The 14,334-nt window shown below is 35.0% G+C and overlaps 1 protein-coding gene across 1 annotated transcript in view; it reads right to left on the reverse strand.

Moving 5' to 3' along the window:
- Window positions 1-1,397: 1,397 nt before the first annotated feature.
- LOC306862955 (contactin-associated protein-like 2) overlaps window positions 1,398-14,334 on the reverse strand; it is a gene marked incomplete at its 5' end in the record, with an annotated part of 449,762 nt that continues 436,825 nt past the window's right edge. Inside the window, 3 exons of the mRNA XM_079406069.1 lie at window positions 1,398-3,759; window positions 4,300-4,371; window positions 5,215-5,445. Coding sequence (XP_079262195.1) covers window positions 3,560-3,759; window positions 4,300-4,371; window positions 5,215-5,445 — 503 coding nt within the window. The 3' untranslated portion in view covers window positions 1,398-3,559. The remainder of the gene's footprint in view (window positions 3,760-4,299; window positions 4,372-5,214; window positions 5,446-14,334) is intronic.

The following is a 14,334-nucleotide window of genomic DNA, read 5'->3' on the forward strand; positions in this document are numbered from 1 at the left end:
ATGGTTTCCCCCACAATTACAGCATTTAATCTGGCTTTTACACTCTTTAATGTCATGATCTTCACTACAATTTCCACATCTGCGTTTACCTCTACATACTGCTGCTATATGCCCAAACCTCTGACACTTATAACATCTCAGAGGAGGTCTTTCATACTTCCTGACTCTGAAACACAGATAGCCTAGCATGACTTTCTCTGGCAAATCTTCTTCCATGAATGTCAACAATACCGCAGAGCTTTCTCTACCTTCTCCTCTTTGATTCTTTCCCATGCGAGTAGCTTTAACAACCTTCCCTCCTTTCAGATTGGTTTTTAATTCTTCCTCTGAAATTTCGTAATGCGCATTATATATAAAACTCCTTTTGCTCCTTTAGATCCAGGGATGAAACCCTCTACACTCTTACCGCTCAAATGCTTCACTTTACAGGCTTTAGTTTGTTGTTAACAAACTAACATCTCCAACCTCACGTTTTATAGCACTTGAGATCTTCAGTGGGTTAATAGTTCCAAAACCCCCACTATCATCCCTCACTTTAAAGAGCATTTTAAACTCTTCCTCATTTTGCCGTTTATCCACTTTTCTACTCTTAACGCTTCTATCCATATCACTATCAATTTATTTTACGATTTCTCTTCCCCTTCTTACTCTTTATCTGTTCCCATTCCCTTTCGTCCTTCCCACCCCCCTCACTCCCACCTGACATGGGCTGACTTCTGAGTTGACAAACAATCCAACTTAACGTATCTTCTCTGTCCACCTGAGTCACTACCGAGCGGGCCCCCAAACTCCGGTCTCCCACTTCCAGCTTTTGAGATGCTTGCACAGCAGCTGACTAAATTCCTCTTCATACGAGTCATCACAACGTGTCAACATAAGAGACCTCTAGTTTACAGATTATGGACTTCAGTTTTATTTGTATGCCATGCAGTATCCACATCCAACATCTGTCTTTAGTGTCATAGCACATGAGTAGTATCCTTGTGTTACGAAGTAGGCTATACATTGTATGAAACATTTTAGTTGTCTGCAGATACAGAGATGTCTAATAATCTAACTTTACAGGGACTGAAAGACAACTCAATAATCATATACTCAACTCAATAATATATTCATATAATTTGATATACAGTAACACCTGAAGTCCCATCTAATGTGGATGTTGTTGACACTGAAAAAAACAAACTACACAACAAACAATTGTTAGGTACTTCTTTTTATTCCTTTCCCATAAGAATAGCCACATTAATGAGGAATTCTCTTATTTTGCAATCAGGCCTCACACAGTAATGAGATGGATGAAAAGAGGTCAGTACAAATATTTTACGTTAAACAGCCAGTCGAGAACTGAGTTGCTCTAAATATAAAAAGTATTGTACTATTCATTCCTGACTTGTCAACATCATAACAAAAGGTAAAAAATATGCCCACAGGAGTAAATACAATTGTGATATTGCACAATAGTTTAAAGTACAGTATGTACAATTTCACATACAGTGGTCATGCTGCCGTTAAACAAGTTGAATACACGAGCAGATTGCAATCATAATATGAGATACAGATGAGTAAATATATTGTTTACACTTTCACTGGTATATTTACTCATAAACAATAAAAAATGTCAAAGCCTTGAATTGCTGTGATAAAAAAAATCTATATTTACATTTAATAAAAAGGCCTATATATTTGCCATATGGGAGGCAGCAGAACTGAGCTGTGTTCAATAAATAATAAAAAACTTTTTATTATTTTGTAACCTCTTGTCATAAAAAGAAACAAAAATCACCTTCACAAAACATAAATTCAACATGTCTAAAGAATAATACTGTAAAAGGTAAATGAAAAGGGGTCATATTATGACAATTAAAATGATCAAAGCTTTCTGTCTCCATACAAGGAACGTTCAAGTACATCTTTTTTTCTTCACAGATCTTGAGAACACTTTGAAAATCCTTCCTCTAATACACAGATAGATGGGACACAATGAAAGGCTAGGTCATCTACAAAATATCCTCATAAAAATATATTCATATATTTCATTGTGAATCCTAACTGATTAACCTTACAATAATACAAAACAATGTTTATATTTTCAATGTAAATGAGGGGTGAAGAAATTGATATTAGAATACATTCTCATGAATCCATCATTATACTGTCCAAAATGTCAATTTGAGAAATATTGAACTAAATTAACATGGTTATAGTCTGAGATGTGATTGTGAACACAAACTCTTCCAAGCATATCATTATCCATACACCTTTCAAAAATAAAATTATAAGAAGATGCATATCTACTTTTTGCAAAACCACATAAATAAGAGAGCTGATGAAACAATGATCAAATTGAGCTTGATTTCTCTATGAGAGAATTATAAACTATTCAGATCAGAGACTCAGAATTACTCCAATACATGATGGATGTCATAATTCTAAACCTAGATATTTATAACAAATAAATACATTACATTGACCAACATCAGTTGTCTAAAATCCTTCTGTGAACCAGCCTCTGAGAGAATGGATAATCTGTGTGTAAATTACATTTTATTTGACATTTTATTCAAAAAACTAAATAATACTTAAAAAATATCTAAAGTAATTTGACAAAATGCACAGTGCCAAGAATTTATATGACACTGCTGTTCCGAACACTTCTAAACTCACATAAACATTGGGTCTACTTCTCAGTCAAATATATCAAATACATACAAACAGCCATTTGACTTGTTGGGATTCTCCTTTTATCTATTTAACCAACGTAAATTCTCCACAGACGGCAGGCTGAATCCTAAAGGCACCTTGAATTAAGTCATTAAATTGGGTGTCAGTGGTCCCACCTTCTTCATCTGCAATGACAAACGCTGATGATACATGTTTGGGTTTTCATTTGCCAAATAGATGCCACTATGCCAACGGTTTACCACAGCCTGCATAAATGAATCACAGACAAAATGATCTCTCAAAATAACATCTTTATGCCATGATACATGCCTTCAGTAAAACAAATGCTTAAGACTGAGAGGTGTTTGGCAAGCAACAATAAACTGAAGGCTTCCACAAGAAATAAATGAGCATAGCGGTGCAGAAGGCTACAAACAGTGTCGATTTGACATAATTCTTGGTGCATGCCTTGTTTTTCTTCCCCTCGCTGATGATATACAATCTGATGTCATCTTAAACGTATATCTTTGTTGTTTGTGCAATGAATTAAATAAAAATATTCATATAGAGCATTTAACATTTACAGTCTGTCTAAAACATTTTCCACACAAGGACTTTTTGTAAGATTAAGCACGTGAAGAAAATGATTAAACTTACATAAAAGAGGATTTTGGCAAATAATCATGTTTCTGTTAAAAATAAAGAACACATGGTGAAATGATTTAATAATGTGATCCAGAGATTACACACTTAAAAGACTTCTGGCAAAACACAATAGAAAGAGACAAGCCAGTCACTATGTACAGGACAGTTTCTCAAACTGGTGATGAGCTTGATCCCAAAACATTAGTTCTGATACTCAAAAAAAGATTCTGAAAGAGTCTGTACACCCCCATTAGATGAACCATTCTTTCTTGCTTTCGTCGATGGTCTCTGTGAAATTGGCGTCGGTGCCGATAATGGCTGTGTCTGCTGACTCTGATGACTCTCCCCCCTTGGCCTCGTTGGTGTGGTAGGTGCCTTTATGGCGGAACATGTACCGGATCAGAAACACCAGCGTGCACAGAATAGTGAAGATCACCACTGCAATGATACCTGCAAGGAAAATACATTTGCCACCGACAGTTAAAGGAATAGTTTGAAAAGAAAATTTGCTGAAAATGTATTCAAGATGTAGATGAGTTTGTTTCTTCAGATTTGGGAAAATTAAGCATGCATGACTTGCTCACCAATGGATCCTTTGCAGTGAATGGGTGCCGTCAAGAGTTTAAACAGCTGATAAAAACAACACAAAAATGCACAAGTAATCCACACTACTCCAGTCCATCAATAAAATCTTGTGAAAAGCTGTGTGTTTGCAATAAAGAAATCCTAATTGATGGACTGGAGTCATGTGGATTACACGTGGACTTATGTGATGTTCATTCTGACGGCACCCATTCACTGCAGAGGATACATTGGTGAGCAAGTGATGTAATGCTAAATTTATCCAAATATGTTCTGAAACAAACTTCATCTTGGAAGGCCTAAGGGTGAATTAATTTTCTGCAAATGTTCCTTTTTGGATGAAATATTCCTTTAAAAGAAGTAAGAAATAATTCATCTGAATTAAATAAGAGTATATTTCCATCTCACCTCCTATTATAGCTGAATTCCTATTAACTCCATCCGGTATCACTCTTTCCTCATTGAAGGGGAAATCAGCACCTTTAGATGATCATAATAATCATAATAATTATCAGGTATTATTGTTTTCATTTCAAGTTTAGTTGCAATAATTTTGTAGTATGCTCTTGTCAATATTCATATCAAGTTATTGAAGTATGTTTTACAAGAAAATACTATTTCAGTTTTTAACTTTTTCAGAATTTTTTTCTTTGTAGTTTTTGTTTCAGTTAACTATAATAACCCTAAGACTGAAAATGAATAAATGTAAAAACACTGAACAGTCTAACGTGTCCAATTCTGAGAAGAAAATTAATCAAGTTCTCTATGCCAAAATTAATTACATTTACAAGCAGATTAATTTTTTAAGGAGCTGATGTGACTAAACGATTCTTCTCAACATGTTTGTCAGATACACAAACATATAATGGTTTAATATGATGCACAAAGGTACTTACAGCTGAGTGAAGCATATTGGTCTTCAAAGAAACCATTTTGTTCACTAACTGGCCACTGACCTTTTAACAGAATAGCAGGGCTCAAGGCCTATTTATTAAGTTATGATTGTGGTGACTGGTCTAAAAAGTCAATTCTAAAATGTGCTACTACTGTATTGAACTTTCGTTCAGTATTTAAATTTCATGTTTAAATCACTCTGAAAGCAATACAATAAGTGTGGCAGTTAAGACACATTTAGGTGGGTTTCTATAAAGAGGTCTATAGAGGACAGATCTTGTCGGTCAGGTCAATGCTTCACTTTGCATGTGCTGCAATCAATAACTAGCATTGGAAATGAAATGTCTTTTACACTTCTCCTGAGAAATAATGCAGGACTGAGAGATTTCAGTGCATTTCAAGACCTCTTGGTTGTTTAAATGTGCTGACCTGCGTCTAGGTGCCACGGGTCGGTTGCAGCAGACATGGGTGGGATGGTGAGGGGTGAAGCTCCGCAGTTGGATTCCACCAGTTTACCCTGGTGAGAGACGGGCACAGAACCGTGGGACCTGAGAGCGGCTTTCAGAGGAGCAATGCTGTTGAACTGCACTCTGGACAGGCAACCCACAAATCCAGGGGTGTTGTATTTTTCAATAATCACTGGATCAATGTACCCGGTTTCTGCAAGAAGAAGAGATACAGACAGGCATCTAAAGTTAGACTAAGAGCAAGAGAATAATCAGCATCTAGATGTTTGAAATGTCAGACAGCCTGAAATACAAGATAACTGCAGAAAACTGATCCTAGACTTGTTCCGGGAAATGTGTTCCATTTCACTGCAATAAAAGGATAAGATCAATGCATGCTCATGTATAATGTACACAGATATGCATTACAGTGGCATCCTAAAATAAAACCTTGAGGGAACCACTATATCTAAAGAATGTATCATTTTCACTTGAATTACAAACATGTTTATAATAAATTGCTGTCTGCATGTGTGCCATTCCCATTCAATGGTTTACAGATTTTAAATGCAAGCAATTTGTTTGTTGCTATGCTGAATATTAAAAGGAATCGTCTACACGCTATCTCTATACTCACTATCATTTTTTCAATACCTGTATAACTGTTTCTTCCGGATCTTTTTAATACATCATTTGATCTAGTTCACAATAAATGTCAGAACGATTTGTTCTTAAATTGTAAACTTGTAAAAATTCATTGCTCACTGAAGATCATTAGTGATCAATGACTTGCATTTTGTTTTGATCCAGTGGTTTGTTTCTTAACTAAAACTAAAACTATTAAAAATAGTTTACTTAACTGAAAAAAATCTGAAATAAAGCAACAAAATAAATATCGGATGAAAAGCTTAAATGAAAATGAGAAATCTTACTGCATTGACAACTAGCTGAAATACTATAAGCTGTTATTTTAAATAAAATAATTTATTAAAATAAGTACTGAAATGATTTCTAAAAATCTGAAATGGATATAAATGAAAGCTAATTAGAATTATTAAAAAATAACAAATGCACAGAACAAAATTACTTAAATGTGAACTACAATTAAAATGAAAACTGAAAATATACAAAATACAAGATAGTTAATTTTTTTGTTATGTTATAATAGCATACAAATAATTCTAAAACACCACTGATTTGTTTCCCACACAAGGCTCTCTTGAATTATACTTTGTGCCCTTTTTGACAAGAGCGACCAGAACATTCTTCAAAACATCATCTTTTATGCTCTACAGAAGAAAGTAAGTCATACAGGTTTGGAATGACATGAAAGTGAGTAAATGACGACAGAATTTCATTTTTCGGGAGAACTATCCCTTTAAACCATTGCTGCTCAAAAGTCCAAACCAATCTTTATATTCTATGATATTTAAATCCAAACAGCAGAGTAATCCTGACATAAGATTAAAACCTAGTCCTCTGGCATTTTCATAAAACACTTTCTATTACAAGTCTACTCTTTTTTTTCTCCCCCCTCTTTCTTGTCTTCAGGCACACTTACATTTCCTGGTGCCTTCAAAGTGCAGCAGAGCTTTGCCTATCGAACCCCCTCCACCAAACACAGACAAAAGAGTCCGTCTAACTGCTGCACATTACAGACGAAACCTCTTCAAACGTGTGTTTGTGAAGCCTCTTCAAAGCAGCTGCGGTGCGCAGCTAAATTCAGCATTCTCTCACCACAGCCAAGGGTAAAGTACACACTGTCTCTACGGTAAAAGACCGCAAATGAAAAACACAGGATGAGAACAATGGATAAAAAAACAAAGCAAGTTGTCTGTGTTGTGCATCAAGAACACCTCATATTATTCAGAGTATCACAGTAAAACAGTTTTTATACCTTTGGCAGTGGGGGTGCGCGAGAGATGACAGTATATCAGAGATTCAAGGCTGTGCGACATTCAGATGTGGATTAAGAATGCCTTTTGAATTGCAATTCAACTCCTGAAACTTATTTGCACCAATAAACAAGATGCACAATGAAGTGTATTTTTTATACTATTATTTAAAAGTTTGGGGTTGGTAAGACTTTTTAAAAAGACTTTTATGTTCACCAAGTCTGCATTTATTTGGTCAAATACACTGCAAAAAAATAGATTTTTTAATTGATAAAAATAATATTACAATTTTAAATAACTGTTTTCTTTTAAATATGTTTAAATTGTAATGTTTTGTCCTATGATGAGAAAGTAAAATTTTCAGCGTCATTACTCCAGTTTTTAGTGTCACATGATCCTTCAGAAATCATTGATTTGGTGCTCAAAAAAATCAATTTCTAACTCTTTAATTAATTGTGCTGCTTAACGTCTTTGTGGAAACCATCGTACATTTGTTTTTTCAGGATTCTTTGATGAAGAGAAAAATATAAGTAACAGCATTTAAACAGATATTTTTTGTAACATTATAAATTTCTTTACTGTTACGTTTGATTAAATGCATCGTTGTTAAATAAAACAAATGGTTCCATAAACTGATAACTGATAATTCAAAACAACATAATTTTTATTGTAACATGTTGCAGGGTACAAGACATTAAAAAAAGTTCTAAGCTCATATGTTGCACTAATGAAAGTCAATAAACGTTCGCTACATACAGAAATAATAGGCCAAAACACAAAAATATTCCAAATGCTAGGTCTCATGGGGCTAAAATGGGATTTCATCCCCGATTAAGCACAAATAAATGGCCTCCCCACACAACTAAAGTCAACCTCACAGCTGAATGCTCAGCAGAAAGTGAAGACATGTGACAACATCCTCATGAATACTAGTCTCCGTCTCAGATTCTTGCTGGCAGACAGACAGAACACTTGTTCATTTTCAGCAAGACGCCTATGAATACAAATACACAAAATCTGATCTGCTTGAATTTCAGTTTCAGTGATCTGTTTCTCAATATGAAACGACCGGGGTAATAAGAAACAACAGAGCTGTAGAGATGTTACGTCTCTGATGTGAATGACCTCATTAAATTCTGTTATTGCCTTTGCTTTAAATTACTAGAATATGAAATTACAGAGTAATTGGAGTTCGAAAAATTACATCAAAGCATAACAAATCAAACGATTATCAATCTTGTCACATGCAGATCCAAAATCTACTTTAAAATGCAAATATTTTCAATGATTTAAAAGAACATAGCTGCAGAACACCTGACTTGAAAACGCATTAAAGCTATTCTGGTTTATGCTTGTTGTATGAAATATAACCCGTTCTGCTGTGTATTGGTTCCTCAGAGGCGTGAAACGTGGCTGGAATATTTATGAGAATTGACTGATTGTTGCTGCTGCAAATTCAGGTGGAAAGCTCTGGAGATTTCCCTCTCGCGCTTCATGATGCTTTGATTATTAGAGACACGCTGCAGTATTTGCACTAACATTACCCCTTGTTTTGTGCAAACTGGACTTTCATTACATGGATGAAATGTTTTATACTGCAAGCAGATGGACTCAAATCAGCCACAGTTCTGCTTTCCTCCGACATTAAGAGGGAGGAGGGAGCACTGCAGTTTCTTTGTTCCTCAACGCTGCAAACTTTACCTTGAGCCATAGTTATGGGAACAAACAAACATTGATTTTCACAATTCCCACTAAAAGTTAATCATGGCCTGCTTCTATAAACACACAAATCCTGTTGTTTATCTCCCTGTGATTGACTGATACATAAAAGCAGACGATTACAGCTGGCTGTCTGTGTCCTGTTGATCTTGGAGGGCATATGGTGCTTTTAGTGTGGTGCAGAGCAATAAGATTCAGGTTAATTAGATTCAAGGTCAAGGTCTGGCTGATAAGAAGAAAGGGTGGATGGTGTGACCTGAAAGTAGCGGTGGCGTCTCCCCCCACCCAGCATCACCACACCGCATTATTTCAGTGTGCTTGTGTGCAGTGTTTCATAAAATAAGACTGGTAAACAAAGGCATCCAGAGTTGCATTTTTTATGTTATATATTTGTGGTCAAAATACATTCCAAATATATGGTAAATATATGTTTTAGAAATATATATAAACAGTGAAGCTTAGTGAAAAACATTTTTTTGATATAGAAAATTTATTTAGTTTCAAGCTTACGTTTTCCTTCAAATTTGACATGTATACATGTAAATATATATACATTAAATTAAAATGGTCAAAAATATTGTGGTGGGCCATTTTTTTGGTAAAAATCTATCTATACACACACACACACACACACACGTGTAGATAGATAGATAGATAGATAGATAGATAGATAGATAGATAGATGCATTTATAGCATAAAACTTGCTAAATCATAAAAACATGATAATATAATTTCATTGATAGCACCAACTTGTACTGCAATGCACCCACACCTGTAGCCACCTGCTGTAAACGCTTCTTCCTGTGTTATATGTAGTTCAGTGTAGAAAACAGACACAAGATAGTCACATGATGATCATACTGTAAAACTTACCAGATGCAACTGATACTGCATTCCACAAGCCATGTTCCTTACTGCAGTCAACACAATACACTGTATCACTTTAAAAACATTTCACGCTGAGAAGAGATATGTAGAATATGCAGTGCAAGTAAAACTACTATTTGAATACCCATAAAATTATTTTAACAGCTCTTTTGTCTATGAGCTGCTGAGAAACGCTATGAATTATTCAGAGACATTAAAGTAAACACTGCTATCCTGGTAGGGGCCATTATTGCGGGGGAGAGACAGGGAAAGAGGGGGCAAATGAGGAATTGAAGACTGTCTTTTGATGGATGGGTTGGGAGATGGAGAGAAGGGGTGGGATGAAAGGGTTGCCATGGTAACAAATGGAAGCCGGTGTAGCAGGAGTGTGAGAGAAAAGGAGGTGGGAGATGCTGGATCAAAAGAAAAGTGATAATGTGAATTACAATGACACTGTCAACACATGATGGCCTAACATTTAATTTCACCTCATTTTATGAAATTCTCCTCATTTTATGTCATCTTGCTATACTGCTCAGAATGGAAGAGGTCAGTTTTCAGATCTTGCTGCATGATGCACCATGTGCTAACAGACTGATACAGAACAACACCTGTCCAACATCACGTGACAACAGGATCAGAGAGCAACCTCAGAAACACCCGCAGCAAAGGAAACATTCACTAAATGAATTATGCAAATCAAGTAATAATGCAAACATGCCCACAACAATTAGAGCTGATCTCAATTTGCACAAAGAAATTCCCTCTAGAATGCAGCAGACTATTGCAATCTGCCGTACTTTACTGGGACTGTACAGCATTGTTCCACCCACTTCAGACCAGATTCCTGAAAAAATTTAAACTGTCACTTTTATCAGCCAATAATGATGATGTTATCTGCATCAGGTGTACAAGGTGCAAACCATAATTGAAATAGAAAAGGATGGCCTTGTGTGAGTTATATATATAGTGTGAGTTATATATATATATATATAAAATAAAAATACATAAATAGGAGAAAAAAAATCAAAAAGTTGCAGGTTTTTGTACTGAAATATATAGCGCAAAAAATACAAATACATTTTATGAATTCAGTGTTTCTACTTATTCTTCCATCAGCCACCCTTGGAAGGTGCAAACACCTGCACACACACATATTCCAGCAACGCAGACAATCTGCCCAACAAAACAATAACCAAACATGCTACAATATATTCTGATTTTAATTCAATATTAGGAACAGAAATACATAAAAGACTACTGTGGGTGATCAGAGGAACATCCAAACACACTAAACACATGTCATCCTCATTCAAACCCCTCAGTGCTGCAGTACAGAAAGCAAACATTACCTGCCTGACAAGTGTTTGTTATCAGCTATATCTCACTTTCTTCTTCCAAAATGCCAGCCTTCTTCTCTGTCAATGTATGCTCCTCTCCACGCTGCGGATGCCTGTGTGCGTGCGTGAGTGTGTGTATGTCTGCAGCTGGGGCTGGGTGATCACAGACTGCAGCCCCTCTCCTGTTCCGCACTCATGGATATCCTGCTTCAACAACACCTGGAAACTGGATTCCACTGTCGTCTGGATCTGGAGCCCCCCTCACACTGGACGATAACTGCACCCAGAGCCGTGCAATGAGCACAGAGCAAGGCTTTGATGGAGACCAGGCGGATTGCATCAGGATGTCTTTCAGAGAAGCTAAGCAAGTCTGTTCAGTGTAATAGAATATAATTTTGTTTCCTTGACATGTGTTGTAGTCCAAATGACTATTCTGCTATAGACTTTGTGTGGGAAATGGTGGAAGTAAATTCTTGCTCTGTCATCTCTGGCTCTCAAATGTACTTTTGACAGTTTTTTTTAATGAAAAAATAAATAAATAAATAAATAATTAAATAATATGTTGAACATTGTATAATATTTATTATTATATAGTTTTATATATTATTATTATGCATTTTTATATAAAAATTAATATAATATTTTTAGTGTAATATATAACATTATATTAATATTTACATAATTATATATTTTGTTCCATGGGCTGATTTCCATTTTAGGAATCTCTAAATGCATTTTGTCCTAATGCTAAATATTATTTAAACAATATTTTAAACATTATATTAATATTTAACTGGTGTGTATTTTTAAAGTGTAATATATACAGTGCCCTCCAAAAGTATTGGAACAGTAAGGCCAATTCCTTTATTTTTGCTGTAGACTGAAAACATTTGGGTTTGACATCAAAAGATGAATATGAGATGAGAGATTAACATTTCAGCTTTTATTTACAGGCATTTTCATCTGGATCTGATACTCAACTTAGAAGATAGCACCTTTTGTTTGAACCCACACATTTTTCATGTTACCAAAACTATTGGAACAGATAGAATTAACACAGATTAATGTGAAAAATACTTCATATTTAGTTGCAAATCCTTTACTTTCAATAACTGCATCAAGCCTGTGACCCAGTGACATCACCAAACTTTTGCATTTTTCTTTTGTGATGCTTTTCCAGGCTTTCACCGCAGCCTCTTTCAGTTTTGGGGGGTTACTCCCTTCAGTCTCTTCTTTAGCAGGTACAATGCATACTCTACAGGGTTTAAGTGTGGAGATTGACTTGGCCAGTCTAAAACCTTCCACTTCTTGCCCCTGATGAACTCCTTTGTTGTTTTGGCACTATGTTTTGGGTCATTATCTTGCTGCATGATGAAAGATCTCCCAATCAGTTTGGTTGCATCTTTCTGTAAATTGTCAGACAAAATATTTCTGTAGACTTCTGTGTTAATTTTGCTGCTGCCATCATGTGTTACATCATTAATGAAGATTAATGAGCCTGTCCCAGAAGAAGCGATGAAAGCCAAAGCCATTACATTACTTGTGTGATGTGTACTATAATGTACACCTGTGTACACTGTGTTTCAGATGAGCTTGTATGTTTGGGATCATGAGCAGATCTTGAATTGTTAAGTGAATTGTTTGGGAGTCTTGAGCAAATAAGGTAAAAATAAATGCATATTATCACAAAATGAAAGTGTTTCTTGACCTTGCATGCATGTCAACATGTTGTTGGGGATTCCCAAAACCAAAATATGAACCTTTCATAACCCATAATAGGGGCACTTTAAACACATAATATCTCTAAATGAATTTTCCCTAATTTTCTAAATGAATATTTAAAAAATATATTTTCAACATATTAATATTTAACTTGTGTCTGTTTGTATTCTATATTATTTAAATAATATTTTCAAGATATTATATTAATATTTTAAGTATTATGTAAATTTAAGCATAATATACTTAATTAAAATGTATTTTATTATTAAAACTTACGCCAAACCGGGCTGGTAAATTTCCACTGTAAGAGTCTCTAATTGCATTTTTTTTTATTAAAGAACAAGTTTAAACTATATTGTCTGTGGTAATTGACAGTTTGTGACAGATTTGCTCCATAAACACAAAGTAGAAAAATGCACTAAATATTGCTTGTGTCTGCAAACTACACACTCAGCTGTATGTGATACATAGTAAACACAAGAGAGAGACTGAGTGAATAGTGTTTAGTCCTCAGGGAACATTATGAGGCTATCACTCATCTAAATGAAATCTTTTGTGCTCCTTTCTAATGTAAATCGGCCCCTCGAGGGTGTAGCCGGCTATAAATCTGTACATAATTCTCATCTTAAATCGTCAGTGTTTGAGGGTGCTCCTCATAATTGGTACTTAATGACTGTGTCAAAATATACTAAAGGGAATAATTTTTTCATTGCAGTAATATTAGATTTATAATCTGGTTCACACTTTAAAGCAGAAATGAGAAGCTTTTGTTTTTGTTAATGCAGCCACATGAATTCTTATGTTAAAAATGTAATTCAAGCTGCTTTGCATGTTATTTTTGTAGTCTGAATCTTTATTTTGAGGTGGGAGAGCTTGAATTCAAAAGCCACTGTTACATCCAGTTACACCCCAACCGAAGCACATATGTGCAGGATGATGAATCATCTCCCTATATGAATCATGGGTGATGAGGCCATTCAGACTGACGCAAGGATTTCATAAATCTCTTCACACACACCTGGACTGATGAATAGTCCGTTGGAGTAATTTAATTAGGAATGAAATTTCCTGACTGAGCCTGTTTAATGCTATGAAGGCTTTAGGGCAGAGCACTGCAGAGGTGATTCTGCTTTCGGTGGTTTTAATCAACTGAAGAGACAGCAAGAGATGAGAAGAGCAAAAAAAGAAAAAGAACAAAAAAAGAAAATGAAACGAAAGCTCTTATTGAACGGAATTTGTTCTGTAAACAATGTCAAAGTCACACTTGTTTAATAAAGGACATTTACGACTATGTACCGATAATTACTATAGAATCTTGTTTCTGCCACGGGATAAAAAAAAGGACTTGTGAATTTTTTTGCAATTCAACAATTTAGAATTTTTTTTATGTAACTTAAATCACATTTTTTTTAATTTAAAATTCAGATTAAAAAAGAGAATGGCAAGGTATAAACTATACACACACACACACACACACACACTCACATATACAGTGCTGTGAAAAGGTTTTTGCCCCCTTCATGTTTTTTTTTATTTTTATTTTTTTACTTTTTGCATAT

This window comes from Barbus barbus (genome assembly GCF_936440315.1).
Source record: "Barbus barbus genome assembly, chromosome: 44".
NCBI classification, from domain to species: Eukaryota; Metazoa; Chordata; class Actinopteri; order Cypriniformes; family Cyprinidae; genus Barbus; species Barbus barbus.